The 19,280-nt window shown below is 41.3% G+C and overlaps 1 protein-coding gene and 1 long non-coding RNA gene across 6 annotated transcripts in view; one reads left to right on the top strand and one right to left on the bottom strand.

The window, feature by feature from the left end:
• dgkg (diacylglycerol kinase, gamma) overlaps nt 1-19,280 on the top strand; it is a 122,806-nt gene that overhangs the window by 31,948 nt on the left and 71,578 nt on the right. For 2 of the 5 annotated variants that reach the window (XM_016680291.1, XM_016680292.1), the window contains exons 2-10: nt 3,515-3,935; nt 6,534-6,610; nt 10,349-10,369; nt 10,833-10,983; nt 14,109-14,171; nt 16,105-16,350; nt 16,956-17,108; nt 18,386-18,435; nt 18,770-18,844. In XM_016680291.1, coding sequence (XP_016535777.1) covers nt 3,869-3,935; nt 6,534-6,610; nt 10,349-10,369; nt 10,833-10,983; nt 14,109-14,171; nt 16,105-16,350; nt 16,956-17,108; nt 18,386-18,435; nt 18,770-18,844 — 903 coding nt within the window. In that variant the 5' untranslated portion in view covers nt 3,515-3,868. The remainder of the gene's footprint in view (nt 1-3,514; nt 3,936-6,533; nt 6,611-10,348; nt 10,370-10,832; nt 10,984-14,108; nt 14,172-16,104; nt 16,351-16,955; nt 17,109-18,385; nt 18,436-18,769; nt 18,845-19,280) is intronic. The other 3 variants (XM_016680294.1, XM_007569272.2, XM_016680293.1) reach the window with 2 other exon arrangements.
• LOC107838316 (uncharacterized) overlaps nt 18,851-19,280 on the bottom strand; it is a 3,139-nt gene continuing 2,709 nt past the window's right edge. The window contains exon 3 of the long non-coding RNA XR_001664379.1: nt 18,851-19,167. This is a non-coding gene — a long non-coding RNA (uncharacterized LOC107838316). The remainder of the gene's footprint in view (nt 19,168-19,280) is intronic.

Genomic DNA, 19,280 nt, shown 5'->3' with positions numbered 1-19,280 from the left:
TGTTTCATTCTTGATCATTTTTTATTTCTTAGTTTCAGCCTTGTTTCTATTTTACTTTAATCGGTCCTTCCTTAGTGATTCTACTTTCATACGTTTGTTTCTTGTGCCTAATTATTCTTTGTTGCTCTATTTTAATTGTGTCGTAGGTCTAGTTGTTCTTTCATGTTAGATTTATTTCCTAGTCTCCTGTGTACTCTCCCTCACCCCCTGTGCCACTTTCTGCTCTCTCCCCTCACACCTGCAACCCGTTTCAAATCAGTCATCTGTTTCCTGTTCAGTATACTGATCAAACTCCCGCATATACATACAACTCATTCTCAGCTCCTCCTTGCTGGTTCCTCCCATCTAATCCTGTTTAATCCAGTCTAGTCCCAGTTCTTCCCATTTATTCCTTGTTCCTGTTATTTTTGTTCTGCTCTGGCTCCTTGTGTTCTCCATGGTTGTTAGTGGTAAATTTTTGTCTTTTTCATTCTTCATTAAAACTTCAACATGTACTCTACATCCTAGCACTCACCATGACCGTTTATTATGGAATATAAGTTGTGATATAGAATAATTCAGTGTAGATTTCCAAAACAAGCTCTGTTAGGGAGGAGGAACATGGCTCAAGTTTGACTAGTTTAGGTTTTTAAACTTCTGATCTAAGAGTTTGAAATTATAGTCTGTTTATTCAGTTTGGTGCTGGTCAGCTTAATATGCGGCTGTGATCAGCTGCATATTAAAGTCAGCAATAATTTGTGTATGTTTTTCCTTGTGCTTCCAAATAGTTCGTGCTTGGTCACTCTCCTCCGCCAGACACACAAAATGTTGCCAGGGTCTAAAACCATTTCAGGTTCTCTGGTGTTTATGCTGCAGAGGCTGACGGCCAATCTGCAGCGTTAGCCACCTCCAACAAAACACGGCAACTAAGGAAGGACTTCCTTTCTTTCTTCAATATAAGAAACCCAATTAAAACAAAGACACATTGTGTCAAGCTTGTAGTACTTACCTGTAAACCAGGGCTCATAGCCAGATGGAACGGCGCTTATTGAGACAAATGAGATGTTTCACAGCCTAAATCCTAATTCTGTTACTTGATCTTGTGACCTTCAGTCCCATGAGGTGCATTCAGTCTCTTTTCTCATTACTTAGTTTAAAGGGGCAGTATTATGTAAAATCGACTTTCATGAGCCTTGCATCATATTATTCCCTCGTGAAAAACATACCTGGAGTGTTGCCTTGATTCGTTCATGCATGTTTGAGAAATCTTCCAATCTCCCGTGGCAACCACTCAGTTGTGCTGAACACCTGAGTGGATCTAGTTCCTCCTCAGAGCTGCAGTTTCCCCAGCTTCTGAGCTTCTGCCCCCGCAACTCCTCCACGCAGCTCCTTCAGACTAGCCAGCAGCAATTAGCAAACACCTGGTGGAACATCTGGTGAGCTAATCCTGGGAGCTACTTCTCAGTGCAACGCTGTTAAAAACGTTGTTAAAGGGTTAACAGAGGAGCCATGTTGTGTTGACTTCCTGAAGGTGGAGCTTCAGACAGAGCAGGAGCTTTTAAAGAGGCGGAGGCCCAATTTCTAGGCGTCAAATTTCTTTTAAGTTGTGTGTGATATTTACAATATTTTTAAAACAACTGAAGGTAAAATAGTTACTAGATTGTGCAATAGAATGACAGTATGTCCCTGAAAAATACATAACACTGCCCTTTACCACATAAAAATAGTTTTAAATGTAACTGGAAAAAAAAAAACATGAAAACGGAGAAATAACTGAAGAGCCTTTAACAATATACTGTGTGTAAAATCATCTAGAACTGTTCAGGTATGTTTAATTTCTTTAAATGAAATGTGTTACATGTTCTCATCAGAAGGAATTGGACACATAAAGACTGAGCCTCCGTTTACATTACAAATTCTTGCACTGTATTTATTCCCTTCATTAAATTCACACAATCCTTTTCCTCTCTGCAATTCCAAATGCACTTCTTATTTCTTTGTTTTTTTTTCTTTTTGGTGACAATCTGCGCTCGGATCAGTTAGAAATAAAATTTTTCCGACCATATTTGCCTCAGCTGAGACGTGTTTCTAAAAATAACGTGCTGTTATTCCCCTGGTGGATGCGACTTAGTCACCCATGCTTTTATCTCCTCCCACTTGGAACTGCTCATACTTTGGCATCGGTCGAAACTCCTCCTACTTCCAATTAAGAGAGAAAACACCGGGCCCAGATGGGTCAGGGCGCTGAGCTCCATCCTGTCGGCCATCTTCTCTCTGGGAACCTGCTGCTCTCACAGGGGGCTGATGACTTTGGACGTCAGCTCCTTCTATTAATTTGCAGATATTTTTGACTTATCACAGCAGCAGAAACAGAGGAAGAATTAATAACAGTCGTGACAAATCTCTTCTATTAACTTCCCAGTAAATGACTCCTGTGAGGGTGATGTGTGTGCAGTCAGTAAGATTGCGCAGTAACACTTGGGTTTTTCTCCTACTTTTACATGTTCTCAGAAGCAGCCCTGGTTATCTGCCTCTAATAGTTTGGTCTCTCACATTTAAATTAATCTTTTTCCTCTGTTTACTCCTGTATTTTGACTCTGTTTTTGCTGTAGTTGTCATTCTTCCTGCTCCATATTTTTGAAAGCCGCACTGCTGAAAAATTGGAGCAGCTGTTTTCTGATTACTTAATGAAAAATGAGCAAAAGGAAACTTAAAATTAAAAATAAACATATCAGGGACACAGGGAACCTAAAACACATTTTTTTCAACATGCTAACAAACACGACAAAGACAAGAAAGTGAGAGCAAGTGACGCACCCGTGCAAAAAAAGCACTTTTATTTTCTTTCGACACATTACTACACGTCCAGTGCTCCAGGAGTCACATCCCCAATTATTATAATTCATATCTAGGATGTGTGAAGCACCTGTAACGAGACACCAAAGAGCTCTCAATGAACAAATGACAGGCAGCCTGAGGGCATCAAAGAGATGCAAAGTGGGATGCAAAACAACAAAACAACCACAGGAAGATGTATTACAATGAAAATTAGATAAGAAGCGACTAAAATAGGACAGAGCTGTAATAAAGAGATTCAAAGATACCACAAAGATGAAAATCTCACTAGTTATGCAAATACAAAACCACCAACTAAGGCGAGTGCAAATACTGAGACTGTCTGTGGTTACAGTATGATGAGGAGGTAGACTTTTACATCTCTGTCTACAATATGTCAATTGCATACAACAGTGTGCGCTTGTTTACGCTGTCATAAGAGTCCATCTGTAAATATGAAATATGTGGAAATGATATGTTAGACACAATGCTTCATTGTTTGGTCTTTTATCTGTTCTCCTTTTTTTAGATCCTGTCCTCAGTTTGTTTTCCTCTCTTCATCGTCCACATCTATCTGATCTGGGATCAGCTTTTTACAGCCTTCTATTCTGCTTTTGTCTCTTTCCTGTTTCCTTTTCTAAAATATGAGCAATCTTTACTAAGGAGTGTTTTCTTCATTCTTTTGTGGCCCCTGCTCCAGGTCGGCCCGGCTGGGAACCGTTTATCCTCTGAGCGATGAGGAGTAATTACACACCGATGAATCTGTGGACCTGCGCCTAACTGGACTTTATTGTCCCAGCTGCAGTGATACAAGGAACCTGAAGCCAACATATTTTTTATTTTTTTATTTTTTTTTTACATTTTGGTAATCGATCCAACCTAAAAGGAACGGACCTTCAGCTTCAACCCCCATCTGTCTTTTTGACCTCCTGTGAACTGTAAAACGGCAGGGATGATATCAGAGAACTTCTCATTTGTCTTTTTACCCAACTCGATACAAGGATAACCATCACCCCTCCACCCTCAGACCCATAAAGAGCTGCTGTGAGGAAGCATGGGAGAAATGAACTGGGAGTGTCTGAGCCCGGCAGAGTTCAGCCAGCTGCAGCAGTACACCGAGTGTAAGTCTCAGTCTACTCTTTGATTCATAAAAGCTGCAGGATGTCACTTTTACAAGAAAGATACATATTGGTTAAAACTGTCAGGCCGCACAGTTGCTGCAGTTACCTTGGTTGTTTCTGGTGAGCCCTCCCAGTGCTAACCAGCCTCGATTATAACCTGACTGTGGCTGGTTGTTTTTTGCTCAGGAGCGGCGTGTTTCTTCAGACAGCAACAGTAAGTCAGGGAGGAAATGGAGAACTTTTCACGAATCATCTGTCTCATATTATACTGTCACAACACGGTGACAGTTTTAACATAAAGGTTAAGACATTTTTTAAAATAAAAGTTACATACTGCAGCTTTAAAGAGATTTTATTTCACTGACTTTGATCATTTTTATCATTTAATGTATGTAATCTCATCACCTGTTCTAGTGTCCATGTTTCCCCACATGTAAGTGAAACGTGAAGAGATTATGACGCAGAACAGATTTGATTGGATAGTTTGTTTTTACAGTGAACTGGTAGAGTGAGAAACCCAGCAGTTTATTACTATTATTATTATTATTATTATTATTATTATTACTACTACTACTACTACCATTCAGCACTACTTTTTTGTTGTATCACGTGTCATTAAACGTCTGCTTTTGTTTGTGTATTTAAAACCTGTTTGAATTGATGCTCAGCCCTGAAAGTCACCGTGCTGTTGATAAAAAAAACAAAAAAACAACTTCTTTCTTTCCTTCACTAATCCTAGATTTTCTGATTGGATGTGATTGCTGCACCTGTGTTGACATATGAATTAAGCCCTTTCAGGTTTTGATTACATCCAGGTATTTTGAATTGGAGCGTGCCTCAGGACACCGCTTATCAGCCTGCTGGATGAGTCTGTGGCTTTCTCTGTCTATGCTGTCTGCAGCATTTGTTAGTCAAAGCAGCATCTGTCCATGTGCTGCTATTGGATGATAGACAGAGTCATGCAAGCTTCCTTTTCAAGAAATACATTGTTGTGCGCAAATTGTAGCTTTGCAGACTCAAGAAAACAAAAATATTGGATTAGATGCCTTGGAGAAGTATTCATACAGGTTGAGCTTTTCCACATCTTGTCCAGTTACAACCTGAAACGTTAGTGTGTTTTATTAGGGTTTTTAATGTGACAGACCAACAAAAAGTACAGCATAACATTGAATTTGAAACAAAATGAGACAAAAAAATCTATAATTGTAATTAAAAATCTGAAAAGTGTAACACTAAAAAGTGCAGTCACAAAAAAAATCTGGTGATATCTGAACAGAACAGCTTCTACCACCTCTGATGTCTTATGGCTTTTTGTTAACAATGGCTTTCTTCTGGCCATTGTTTATTGTCTAGGTAGTTTCTGATGGGAATCAGTTTTGCTGTATTTTATTTTATAAGCTGCAGGATGTAACTTGTGTTTTTACATATTTGTTAACACTGTCTCTTTGTGGTAACAGTGTAGTACGAGACAGATAATCTGGGGAAAAATTGAGCTCTTCTGCCTTCTCCCTGTGCTAAGTACACCGATAAGTCAGAAACAACCAATCATAGCCAGGAGGAGAGTCTCCGTGCTGTCAATCAGCTTGTGTATGCACAACTCACTCACTCTCCCTTGCTAAGGCTAGTTAGCAGGGCCACTGATGATGGCAGATTAATAGCTTCCTGGAACGATAAATGATTTCTCCGTGTACCATTATTGACAACACTAAGACCCTCCTGGCTCTGATCGGCTGTTTTTGACTGCAGATCGCAGCGGTAGCACAACGGTGCCTGTCTCATACCAAATTGTAATGATATATCAACACTTTTAATAAATAAGTAAAATAAATAAATAAATAAACATGTAACAAAAATAATAATATATATATTTTTAATGACCTTACTGCAGCCAGAATGAGTGGAATTGAGTAAATTGGCATGTTTAACTTCTCAGATTTTTTTTTATATTATTATTTTACCATTGCATGTATAAAAACTACAAAATGTTGTATGAATGAAGGAAGGAACAAATTAAACCACAAAGACAGCAGAGTCCAAATACCCAGGTCTGGCAACATGTCTTTATATCTCAGGTTTTTGAAAATGCTGAACAGCTGCAGCTACCCACATGAATGAGGAGAAGAGAGCATGGCTCCTCTGATGTTCCATGTTCTACATTTCTGTCGCCCTGGTGGTGGCAGAAAAGGCAGACTTTGCTTCCAGCGTGTAAAACGACAGCCAACTAGCAAAGATGCTTAGCTAGTTCTGGTTAGCTAGTTGGTTCTAATGGTGGATAATGGTCTGTTTGTGCTCTGTAATTGTTTGACACATGATCATAGGAGGAGATCATTATGGTTAATGTTCTGGACAGACGCTGTGTGTGTGTGTGTGACTGTAGGATTAGCATATAAAAGTGAGAGGGACACAATGTCCCCTCTGGCTAACCGGGGGGTGACTCAGCAGTTTGCCTCATCTGATGTTCCTGTTTATCAGGGGACTCATTAAAGAGGATGCATCTTTACTCCGTTTTATTCAGAGACCACTCTGATTGAGATGATAAGCACTCCTCTGCCATGAAGAGAAAAATAATAATTAGCTTCTCTCTGCTCTCATCCTCAGACTCCACAAAGAACCTGAAGGATGTTCTGGAGGAGTTCCGCGAAGGAGGAGTTCTTTCCAAATACAATCCAGCACAGGTGGGTCTCCACAAGTTGTTGCTTCATTTTTTTCCCCTCTGACACAAAACTTGCCATTTTACTGCAGAAAACGCAGTTCATTAAAATGCTCAGTCATCCATCCCATATTCAGTTGAAGACAAACCCTCAGAAGCAACTGTTGATGTCAGCAGATCAGCACTGATCAGCTGGACTCTAACTGGAAATCATACTGAGGAAAAAATATTGTCTCATTAGAGTCAGACTTTTTTTTTTGTAGATTGTCATTTTATAAAACAGAAGTTTTATCCTGTGCAGTATGTGCATGTGCCTGCAAATATGGTGACCTACTGGTGACTCAAGCCAAAGCAATCATCAAATTATTGTTCCTTTGATCCGTTGACCTCTGGCCCACTCCAATGGATTAGTCTCACAGATAAAAGCTGCTTGACTTGACAGATACCTGGATGAGTCTGCAGCTCCTGGGCTCGAGGTCCGGCTTCTTGAAAGTTTTTGATTGGAGTGTTTTGGAGCAGGAATCCATCCAAAGGTTTTAGGAAAACAGCCTTCAAGGACTGGAGTTGTTGATAACTGGAATACACTCTTAGATCTGCTGTATCTGAATAAAAAAACTCATCAGAATTTGTTTCAATCTGTATGTGATTCATGTCTATTTCCTGTCAAAGCCTTCTCAATATTTCAGTTAAAACCAATAGTCTGACTTGAGATCTGGCACCATAGAGGTTAACTTTCTGAGACCCAACCACTACCTGGCACCACAGTAAGTGGCCTCCATGGGAGACTCAAAACAAAGAAGGAAGATTTTATAGTATCCTGGAGAGAACTGGGCGTGTCATTAGTTGAAAAGATTCATGTTTTAAAAATGATTTTGATCCAACAAGTGAACTATTTTAGATATCGCCCACTTCAATGTCAAAGAAACTCATCGAAGCACTGGATCACTTCCTGTGGACAAATAAAAACAGGACAAAGTTGTACGCCGCAACAGGGCCGGCTTTTCCAAATGTTGAATAGCATCACACTGCTTCTTTGCTAAAACCAATGATCTAAATTAAATTCTAAGACAGGGGAAACTCCAAACTGAGTTGAAAATGAGCAAGCACTCCCAAGAAAGACTTTTATATCCCAAACAGGGGGGGAAATCCACAAAACCCACAATTACTATTTACCAGAGAAAGTTGGGGGTTGGCATCAAGTCTTACCAAAGTCTCCCCTCTGGAGTAATAAGTTAGTGAAGGTGGGGGGAAAGACATTATACAGCACAACATACATTTGCAGGATGATGAAGAAATGAGTCAAGCTGGTTGATAAACGAGGAATATTTGGTTCAAAATCTGCCCCATGTACAAAGGAAGAGGATGATTGAATTAGAAGGAAACTTTCATGGGGAGGTAGACATGACAGAGAGCTGGACTCTGTTGGTACCTTCAATGTAACCTGCACCTTTCTGCCGGAATATTAAAATCAATATTTTCTGTGTAAAGCTGCATACAAGGAAGAAACTGGGCATCCTGGAGAAGGAGACAGAAATTTAACTCCTGCTTGTGTCTTAATCTGAACCTGTTACTTTCTTCTCTTTTGCTGTTTGCTTTGTTTTCTTTTCTGACATATCAGAAATGTCCATTAAATAAGACATGAAATTAAAATCACACGTGATTAAGCTTGTTCACATAATAAGTCATTCAAAATTACAGCAGTAACAGATGTAAACAGTTACATGGTATATATTCATAATTTAGCCGTGGTGCTAGCGCTCGTCCTCTGTCAGCCAATCAGAGGAGACGTCGGCGTCTTATTCAGGCGTTACAGCAACAAGCCCCGCCTACTTGGGAGCGGCTACGTACGTGATGTTTTTTGGCATTTCAATAAAAACTTTTTACCGAAAGATGTGAGTTTTATTTTTAATTGGTGTGTTTCCATCAAGCAAATTTATTTTCAGAATTTCATTTGGCTCAATTCTATGGTTCAGGAAACGCAGTTAGTGAAGTAAAAGACTCGTTACTAGTTGGTGCAAATGCACCAATCAGACTTACCACGGTAAGCTTCGGGCGTGATTACTTTTTCCATTTAGGACGCGGTTGATCTGCATTAACGTTCATCACATAAGAACTGAAATAATCATCCAACACAGCTTGTTGCGATAAAAATGCAGAAACATGGCGGCGGCCTTCTAACTGCTCCCGTTGACTTTTTCACACCGAAAAGGTCTGTGCATCTGTGCCAAACTGAAACAGATTAAATGAAGCATGTAAATGCGTCGTAGCGACCCCCTGGGAAATATTTACAGACTGGCAGCCATGTGTAAAAGTCCACTCACACGGAAAAGGTTAGACCCAGACATAAACACATTTTCCAGAGGGACTACGTTTTCACAATTGCATCTGGGTACACTTAGATTCTAAGACATCTAAGGTAGTTGTGAATGCGTGTGTGTGTGTGTGTTTGCGGTGGCATGCTGGAGTTATTTCTCTGAACCCACAGTGCTTCTTCATGATGGACAGCACATTACTGCCTCCTGGTTTGCTTGACCAAATAAGGAGAAAGCAGAGATATGAATAACGGCTGGCAGAGCGCTGCAGCTCATGGGGTCAGGTCAGCGGGAGGAGCATCATCACCACTGTGTGTCCTTCTGTGACGGGTGTCACTTACAGCTCGTCCTGAACTTGTTATGTAATAGAGATTTATGTAGGCGCGCGTGTAAAATGAAAGCAAGAAGTAAAAGTGAGGGTTACTTCACTGAAATCATGCAAATGATCTGTTCATCACCAGGTTATGAAATCATTTTTAATTTAACCTGAAATATAAAAAACTTTCAACAGATTCCACTATGCACAATCTTGATGAACAACAGGGGAACTGTGTGTGGGAGAAACTAAGTACACCCCCGTGGCTGATTGTTGAACCATATTTAAGGGGCATTTCCAACTTTTCCTAAATGTTTCTCAACACTTTGGATTAATATATGGCCTGCTTCCTTTTATTGTAGCAGCACATATATTAATATATTGCGATATTTACCAAGACTCTCTCAAATTCTTGATACTTAGCTTTCGAGCTAAGATTAAAAAAAAAACATCTTTTTGTCTTAGATATTAAAAGTACAAGCATCACAACTGGAAAAGAGTTGGAATTTCATTTCATGCTTTGCTGGTCATGATTTTTGTGGCTCTAACATTTTTTTTGTAGCCTTGAGTTTAGAGCATCACCATGACCATACACACCATCTCCGCCACACACACCATCACCAAATGGAAACTCATAGACAGTAGTGTGGTTGCCAGGATCAGCTGGTTAAGAATGCATCAGTCTACCTGAGCTGTCCAAGTCAAGATGCAAATGTCCTCTTTTCATATCTATCAATCTTGGTTAAACATATCTACATTTAGATAGATATGCTACATCTAAAAGCTCAATTTAGAAATCTAAAAACCTTCCACTTTCATACTAAATATTATCCCAGACCTCTTACGCTAACATAAGTTTTGCCACAACGTTTTTCCAACCATAAGAAGCCGACTGTCATTTGCAGTGAATGTTTCACCCAGAATCAGCCATAGCCGTTCTAAATGCAGAGGAAGTGACATGAAGCTGCCCTGTTTTCTGAGTGCAGTGTGTGATTGGCCTTTCCTGCATGCTCAGCACCACATGCATCGTCACTAAAACTGTCCGCACACACACCAAGTAGCTAACTCCCTTCTCTTGTTCTACTCACTCCTCCCCTCCCCTCCCTCCCTCCTGCTGCTCTCCACTGCTAAACAGATGCAAGATGTTCTGAACCAAGTAAGCTCTGTGCTCTCTGCATGTCGTGTTTTGTCTGTGTGGGCAGACTGCATGCACATCCTGTCCACTGACATGACATAGCCCTGTCTTACCCACCAGGGCCTGTCGCAGGGCGCTAGGCCTCTGTAGATGGGGCCGTTCGTTGGGTTTGGTGCTATTGCCCATCTGCCCCCTGGACAGGAGGTTGTTCTCCACCTCAACTCAAATTACATTTTACTGTCTGTGTTATTTATTTATTTATTGTTTTATTTTTTTTCCCACAGTAATAATCTTAAATCATACTTTTACCTCATCGAGGTGTCTGAACCAATCACGGGATGACAGCTTGAAGTGAAATTTCAAGCTGTCAAGTGATGAGGGAGAGCAGTGATGCTCTCCCTCATCACTGCCTCCTGTTGCTGGTGTGAGCTTCGTCCATCAGGTTAATTCAGCTAACGTCTCCTCCTCCTCTGTTCCCCTGCAGCCCATTGACTATGAGGGCTTCCAGCTCTTCATGGCCACCTACCTGGAGAACACCATTCCAGAGGAGCTGTGTCAGCATCTGTTCACCTCCTTCAAGAGCAAGACGGGGCGCTGCTCTCCGGACCACCCTCAGCCGGGAACCAGCTTAAAGGGTACGCTGACGTTTACGGACTGGTTTCCAGTCCGACCACTGGAAACCAGCTTGGTACTGTCTCCATGCTGCGTTTTGTGTACACTTCTAGGCATACCGTGAGCAGCTCTGTCGGGACTTTTTCTTTGAACCCTGTCCTGTCCAGCAGTGTAACAATTAGAGTTGTTGTCTGAGTGCCAAGGAGAAACTGTTGAAAGCTCCACTTGATATCTGTTGGGATATGCACTGAATGACATTGTAATCTTTTTCAGACTGATAGATGTCAGTGATTTGGTTTTTCATCTGAAAAACAACATTTGGTGTTTGATTCTACAGTTCTGGGAGTAATCAGGGGAAGTGAATGTAGAGGAATTGAGCCAAAGAGACGTGATTAATCACAGGAGGTTAATTAATACAAGGGACACAGTCATATTTTTTTTACACCTGGGTGACGTCCTTTGGATAACGCTTAAAAATGAACTGCATTTTGCAATTGAGCACATTGTGTTTGCCTTTTAAAACGTGTCTGATGTTCTGAAGCATCCAAGTGTGACAAAAACAAAATTGTCTAAATAATGTGTATCATTTCTGCTCCCAAATGATTTATTGAACAGAAAGGGTTTGCAGTGCTTGGCTTAAGGTTTCACCCTCTCTCTCCATATTGGTAACTAGCTGTATGTCTGAGGTAAAGCATCGAGACTTTGTTTCCAGTAACATCATCTCTGGAGTTATTGGTGCTGAGAAAGCAGAATTATTCCCTCCTGTTTGGGAACAGAGCCAACTGAAGTCCTAATAAATGTCCAGCTCAGCATGTTGACTCAGAGTCGGGGCTGCCAGCGAGAGGGAGATTCCTCCAAACCTGATGAGTTCAATTTATCCTCAAAAGCTCTTCTTCTGCTGCTTCCCCAGGCATGAGACCACACAGCCTGTCTTTAGATGTTATTTTTGTCGTCATAACCGCTGGCTGCAGTGTCGTTGATTTAGACGCTGAATCTACATGTCAACCTCATTTGGAAATGAGTCTGTCTTACTTTCACTGGGCTTACGTCGCCTCGTAGCTTCCCAAAAAAAAATTATATGTGCTATCTTATATTTAATCCTCTTAGACTTTTTCATGTCTTGTCACATTACAACAAAGATCAATATACTTTGTTAGGATGTGATTGACAAAGTAGTGCATATTGGGGAAGTGGAAGGAACATGAAACGTGGTTTTCAAAAATGTTTACAAATGGAAAGGAAGTGGAGGGAAAAGGGATATTTTCTGCATCCTTTAACATATTTGTCCTCACAGCATGATGCTTCCACCACCTCTTTCACAGTGGAGTCCATGATTTTCTGCCTCATGTCTGATATTAATTCCTCCCAACCACAGCATTTACCACATAGGGCTCTCTGATTAGTTTAGCTGAGTGGCCACATCTTGATAGTTCCCATTTGTACTATCATCTTTCAACGTCTGGTTGTTGATCACCTGGATGTAGTTTCATAATTCCAATTTGCACAATTGTGTGGCCAATAGAAATGCAGCTGATGTGTTATGTTCCTGCCATTTCCACTAAAACACTCGTGACGTTTGTGGTTGCAACAAGACAAAATGTGTAAAAGCTCAGATACTTTTGCAAGGCACTAAGGATGAGGAGTGACCCGTGTCTGTGGGTTTTTATCACCAAAAACGGATTAGTCACGGGCTCCGCAGTGACCGGGGCAGAAGCACATATGAGGACAGACATCTCAGCGCTCTGTGTGAACCGTCTGGCTCTGCGTTTCCACATGGGTGCTGCGTGGGCCCGGGCTCCAGTCTGCTGCTCCCTGCAGAGCGACTGAGGACACAGATGGACTGCTGAATTAGAAACTAGTTCTGTTCAGAAAAATGTTTAGAAAAGTGAGAAACGTGGCTCTCGTCGTGCCCGTGTTAGGGTGGTAGTTAGGGTGGTAGTTATGGTCGTGTGTGAAGTTTCCAGCACACAAAATCTGAAGATCCAAATTTGGCTTGAATACTTTCATGTTTTCCCAGGAGGGTCAAATTGCAGGGAAGCCATTTATTTTCTTCTTTTTTTTTTTGTTCAGTAAGTGTTCTGCACATCCTGCAGCAGCAGACCATTCTAATCTCTGCCTTTACATGAAGCTTTCCTTTGGAGCCACATTGTGATTTGGAACTAAAAATATCCACATACACCATGTTAGGAAAGGACTGAGCAAATGTTTTGTTGATTAAAGTATTTTTTCAGATCAAAACAAAGAAATATGGAGCTCAAAGTATATATGTTATCACTAAAATAAGTTTTTGGGGGTTTTTTTTGGCTAAAAATAATTTTTGGGGGGAAGAGGAGGAATCACCGCTTATTTATTTTTCTAAAGCTGTCTTAGGCACAAAAGAACTCACTGTTGTCAAAAATATATATATATTTTTAGGCCATTGATTTAGGAAAGTGACAACATGTTAGTTTTAGAAACAACAGCAGCTCTAAATGCCCGTCCAGCTCAGAGCTGCTGTAGGAGCAGAAGGATCCCCGTCCCTTCAGAGGAAGTGACGTGAACACGGCATCAGATCTGACTGACCGTTCACGCTGATGTTAGGCTCATGAAAGGAATTTAGAAACTGACTTGAGCAGGTTTCTGCTGCTTCAGTATGAGTTCAGGCTCTCAGAGAAAAACACCTCAGAGTCAATGCTGACACCTGCTGGACGTCTTCTAGAAGTATATTTTCCTTCTTATATACAATTGGTTCTAGATCACACACACAAAAAAATGATGGACATGTTTTCGCATTGCTTTGTTTATTTTATTTTGCCTAATATCAAAACATTTTTCTATATTGCTGTTTTTCCTGATTATATTTTGCCTTTGTTTTGTTGAACTCCTGAGCAAGAGCGTCTCATTGTCTGCTACAAGTAAAATGAATCTAAAAGGATCATAAAAAAAAAAACAAACATATAATGACGTTCTTTTTAATACCCATCTTTGAGGCAGCTGAGCAGCCCTTAAAAAAAAGAAAAAAAAAGAAGAAAAAAAAAAGCAGTACAAAATGGGGCTTTTATTTTGGTGAGCCCAGCCCAGCCTTTTAGAAACCCCTGCACTCTTTCCTGGCTGTTCGTCACATCTGCTGCTGTTTTTTTTCTTTCCTTGAACCAATGACTGACCACAGACGCCCGTTCCATTGATGCAGGCATCTCTATTCAGACTGAAGTGGCCTGTGCCCCCATTACAGGTACCACAACGGGCCACTGGCTTGTGTCGCCACGGTGACGCCGGCTTAACAGGATAAGAGTCCCGCTGGCTCCCTTGGTGGTTGTGTGTTCTTGTGTTTTTGTGAGCTCTTGGTACAGTGCCTTGCAAATGTATTTCTAGCCAGTGAGCTGTTTGTCATGTTGTAGGGTTTACAGCCTCACACCGTTTCGTTACATTTTTCCATGATAAACCAACACAAAGCAGTGCACGATTGTGAAATGGAAGAAACGTGTTAACTGGTTTTCAAAATGTTTTACACATAAAGCGTGACGCATGTTTTCAGATTCAGTCCCACTGAGTTGGTCATATGTAGAGCTTCGTTTTGGGGTTTGACTATCAGCCGTGCTCATTTGGACACTGGTCTTCTTTTCAGAATAGCAGAAACTTGGATAGATTGCCTGGTGAGCGTCTGTGAACAGAAAACTTTTTTGCCACAGATTCACAGAGTGTGTTCAGCGTAGTCGTAAGGGTTTTGGTTTTCATGAAGGTCAAAGAGTTGATGCCATCAACTCTTTGACCTTTGACCAAAATAAATAAATAAATAAATAAATAAATCAATAAATAAATAAATAAATGTATTGTTTTTCATTTGAACAGAGAATAGTCTACACCGAATATCACAGCCAGGACGTCCTAAATCATTCTTTCTGCCAGAAAGCCCAGATATTGTGAAGTACAGGACTGGTAGTTGTCATGTCGTCAGGTTCTCTTGGCTGCTTCTCCTACAGATGCTGCTTGCTCTCCGATGTTCTGTAACAAACAGCCTCTGAGGCCTTCAGGTGACTTTTGAAGATTTCTAAATGCATCGGATACACTCAGATTAAATTGGTCTTAAAGCATATGTACGTCATGATTTAAATTTTTATTTATAGAAAGTTTAACAAAATATGTAACATTTCCCTTCCATTTCACAATTATGCTCTTCTTTATATTGGTCTATCACGTGTATTTAATTCAATTCTATATGTTTATATACCATTTATTAGACAAAATATGTTTCAAAGCATTTTATAAAGAAAACCAAAATCAAATTTACATACATGAAATCCATTCGGTGAACATTCAGCACATTTATTCCACTTTGATCCTAGTTATGAAACAACAGTTTGTTCGTCAGATTTGAAGATTTGAAGGAACCCAGCAGATTGCATTAGTCACTTAGTTTGCACCATTCACCTGTGACAGATAGCTGGTTGCATAGTGTTAGACTGTGCTTTAAAAAGAGAGCAGACACACACATACACACACACACACACACACACACACACACACACGCACGCACGCACAAATAAACACTAATGCAGGAACCCAGGTGCACTTTCTATTTTAAAGAAAAAGTAAAGAGTTAATGACATAAATGTTCCTAAAGTAGTTTTATCTTGGACAGAAACAATGATGCATGTTGTCTGAAACAGCAGTAAAATCTATAGAAAGAGACCATGAATATTTTGGGAGCAATATCTCCACTGATGGGTCCCACCTGAGGAAAGGATCACAGGATATGTGAAATGTTAAAGAGGAAAAAACAACCTTAAGAAGTCTAATGGCAGATTATGCAGAATTTGAGAGTAGTAGGCAAAAGCAGAGGAAGGAAAAGTGGTGCATCATCATAGCCAAAGAAATTTGCCGCAGCGATGTGAGGGAATGGAGAACGGACCATGAATACTTTTGCAAGGCACTACGTTCTGCCTGTGGATCAGTGGGTGGCAGTGTATCAGTGATGCTGTGTAGGCCCTCTGGTCATGATCCAGTATTTTACCTGCTATTCATCAAGTCCCTCCCCCTCCCAGCTCTTGCTTCTTTTATTTTATTTTCCTAGCTGCCGTTGTGAAGTTCAATGTTAGTTTTTACTCCTCAGAACTAACCTGAAACCTGACCTCTTTTATATTTAATCTTATGACTGACCCAATCAGGGATGAACGGGAAGAGCATCCTGACTGCGATGGGCCTACACACTTCGGAGAACTCCACTACAAGGAGTGCAGCGGGCTCCGGAGCCTCTACGTCCTCCTCACAGCGCTCAGGTACAGCGGCCAACGCACCAGGGGGGCCCTATCGATCACCAGGCGCTCAGGTCAAACCTTCAGCCTCCACCAGCAACGCCCTGACCCCCAGCGCTGGTTCCTCCAAAAGTGCTGGAACCCCAAAACTTCAGTCAGGTGAGCATGACTACAAGGTGTTTCCTTTAGTCTGAAAATGTAGCATAAAACAGTTAGCTACACTGCTTTAACCCACAGGAACCTGAGAGACACTCTATTCTTAATTTACAGTGTTTAATATTGTCACCTTCTTAACATAATGGCCTATGTCATCTTTTGCCAAAAGTCCTGAGAGGGTGAGATGGTGGGATGCCGTCCGTCACTGCATCCGCAGCTTTGCATTGACATAAAGCTTAAATGACGACAAAACTCTTTGCGAGGACAATTTCATAAGCGACACGTCACTTCTTAGCATCATAAAATGGCAGCTGACTAACTTGACTTGTTGCATTCAGTAGCAGCCAGTCGTATTGTTGTGTGGCCTTTTCTGCCCCTTCCGGTCCTGTGAACAGTGTCTTGTCAGCCCACTCTCCACAGCTCTGTTTCGTCTTTAGACTATGCAGAGCTCCCACCTCTCTAAAGCTGTCACACTAATGCCTGAATGTGTGATTTACTGCTACTCTCGCTCTGCGCGCCTCATTAATTGAAGCAGAGGGCCCGCGTAGTAGCGCAGACAGCGACGGATGCCTCGCGTGGCTTTGAAGGTTTGTGTTTTGCGCCAACAGAGAAGAGCAACTCTGAGAAGCAAGTTTCCCTGCTGAAAAGCCCGCTGTCTCAGGAAGGCTCCACGCAGACGTCCCCTCAGGTGGTCTTTCTCAAGGACATCGTCTGCTACCTTTCGCTGCTGGAAAGGGGGACGCCGGAGGACAAGCTGGAGTGTAAGTGGCAGTTCTCTTGCTATCTAAAACACGCCCACAAAATTCCAGCTCATCACTGACCACAGCTCAGTGGGCAGGAGCTCCTGATGAAGAGATGAAGCTCACATCTTAAAGAGTAGCCCAGGGTCCCAGTTCTGGAGAGGGCCCAATGATTTTCCTTTTTGGAAAAAATGTTTTGCGAACATTATCTTTTATATAAAACTTATAGACCTAAATCATGTGAATTGTAATATTTTAGTATTTCTGTCAAAGCCAAATAAAGTGGACAGATGATTATTTAATAGAGGATATATTAAACGTACAATCAGTCACGTTCAATCATGTTTATTTGTAAAGTACTGTTCAGCAACAAGGCAGTTCAAAGTTTTTAACAGCCTAAAACACAAAAATACAAAGTCATAAAAACACCATACAGTCAACAATTGGGAAAACCAGCAACAAATGTTATTTTGATGAGTGACATCATCAAAATCAACAATACACATCAAATATGTTGGTCAATGTTTTATTTATTACGGTTCAAAAGCAGCTCTAAACAAGCTGGGTGTTAGTCTGCGTTTAAAGGAACTCAGTGTTTCAGCTGTTTTGCAGTTTTCTGTAAGTTTGTTCCAGATCTGTGGCACATAGAAGCTGAATGCTGCTTCTCCGTGTCTGGTTCTGGTTCTGGTTCTGGGGATGTGGAGCGCTTTAGCGAGTTGAGAGCGCAGACAACAAGAGCGGATTTGTCTTCAAGTGTGTTTGATTGTATCTGTTTGTATTTTCAACAGGATTTAGGCTTTTTGTTAATGCGATTATGATTAGAAGTTTTGTCAGTCATATAATACTAAGGTAGGAGAAAAAAGATTCTGTTGGAAAAGTTTCTCTCCACAAAAATAAAGTTGGATTTGTTTGAAAACAGTGCAGTCAAACCAACAGAAATCGGACAGACAGACAGACGGACAGACAGGTAGATGTTAGATTTACATTCAAGCAACAAAAAAAGATAATCTTTTAAATGTTTACAGGCAGTAATAATTGATTTTTCAGTATAATTAGACGTCTGAAGCTCAGTTCCTTCCTCCCCGGAGCCTCGGCTAACGCCTTCCTCATGGGGCCGGTCGCTGACGTGCTGAAGCCCTCCTGAACCCGACCGACTTTTGTCTGAGGCCGTGTGATGGGGCTGATCTCTGCGCGCTGGTCCCCGGGACCTGCTGGAGAAGCGGCGCTCTCCACATCTTCAGAGTCCAAAGGAGAAAGCTCTGGTTTCTAACGGGGTCTCTGTTCTCGTTTTCCCCCAGTCATGTTCCGACTGTACGACACAGACGGCAACGGGCTCCTGGACAGCTCAGTGAGTGGATAATCTTCACCGTCCTTCCCCTCTGTGTCTGATGTGCGTGTGTGTAGGTGTGTGTGCATGTGTGCGTGCGTGTGTGTGTGTCTGCCCCGAGCACCTTGCAGCTCCAGGAATAGAAACCTGAACATCATGTGAACTCTGAATGTTTACATAAGATCTTTCTTAATGGACCTGGCTGGTTTAATGCGAGCCGCTTGCTGAAGCGATCACATAGACGGAGGAAAATGTTGCACGCTGCTATAAAACGATCCCAGCGGTGGCAGCGTACGCACTGAAACATGGAGACGAAGGTGAAGGTGCAGGTTTTCACGTGTTTCTGTTTGTCCAGGAGCTGGATCACATCATCAATCAGATGGTCCACGTGGCCGAGTATCTGGAGTGGGACTCAACAGAGCTGCGGCCGGTCAGTAAACACACACTTCACTGAGACAGAACCAGGCTCTGTTTGTTTCTGAATACCAGCAGAAGCATCAGCTGACGCATTACAAGAAGGTATAGGCCCACATGAGCCTTATGATTGTAAAATATCATGATTTCTTGCACTAATATGATATTGATGCGAGCATTTAATAGTGACACGTATAACACAATCTAATTTATTTTAAAACTAAAAAGCAGCAAGTATTACATTCCTGCTTCTGAAACATTATTGCACGTCCAACGATGTCTAGAGTGTTGACAGGAAGTTGTTTCAGATATTCATCACTATTGTTGCTGAATTTAGATCTATGTTATCTAGCCTGCACTCTGCTCTGCACTTTTAGAATCACTTTGAAAAAGAATTACCTTAAAGTCACTGTATGTAACTTTCATAAACAATATATATATATATATATATA

This window comes from Poecilia formosa, unplaced genomic scaffold (genome assembly GCF_000485575.1).
Source record: "Poecilia formosa unplaced genomic scaffold, Poecilia_formosa-5.1.2 Scaffold239, whole genome shotgun sequence".
Classification (NCBI taxonomy): Eukaryota; Metazoa; Chordata; class Actinopteri; order Cyprinodontiformes; family Poeciliidae; genus Poecilia; species Poecilia formosa.
Note: the sequence above shows the minus strand (reverse complement) of the source record. Positions and strands in the feature narration are given on the sequence as shown.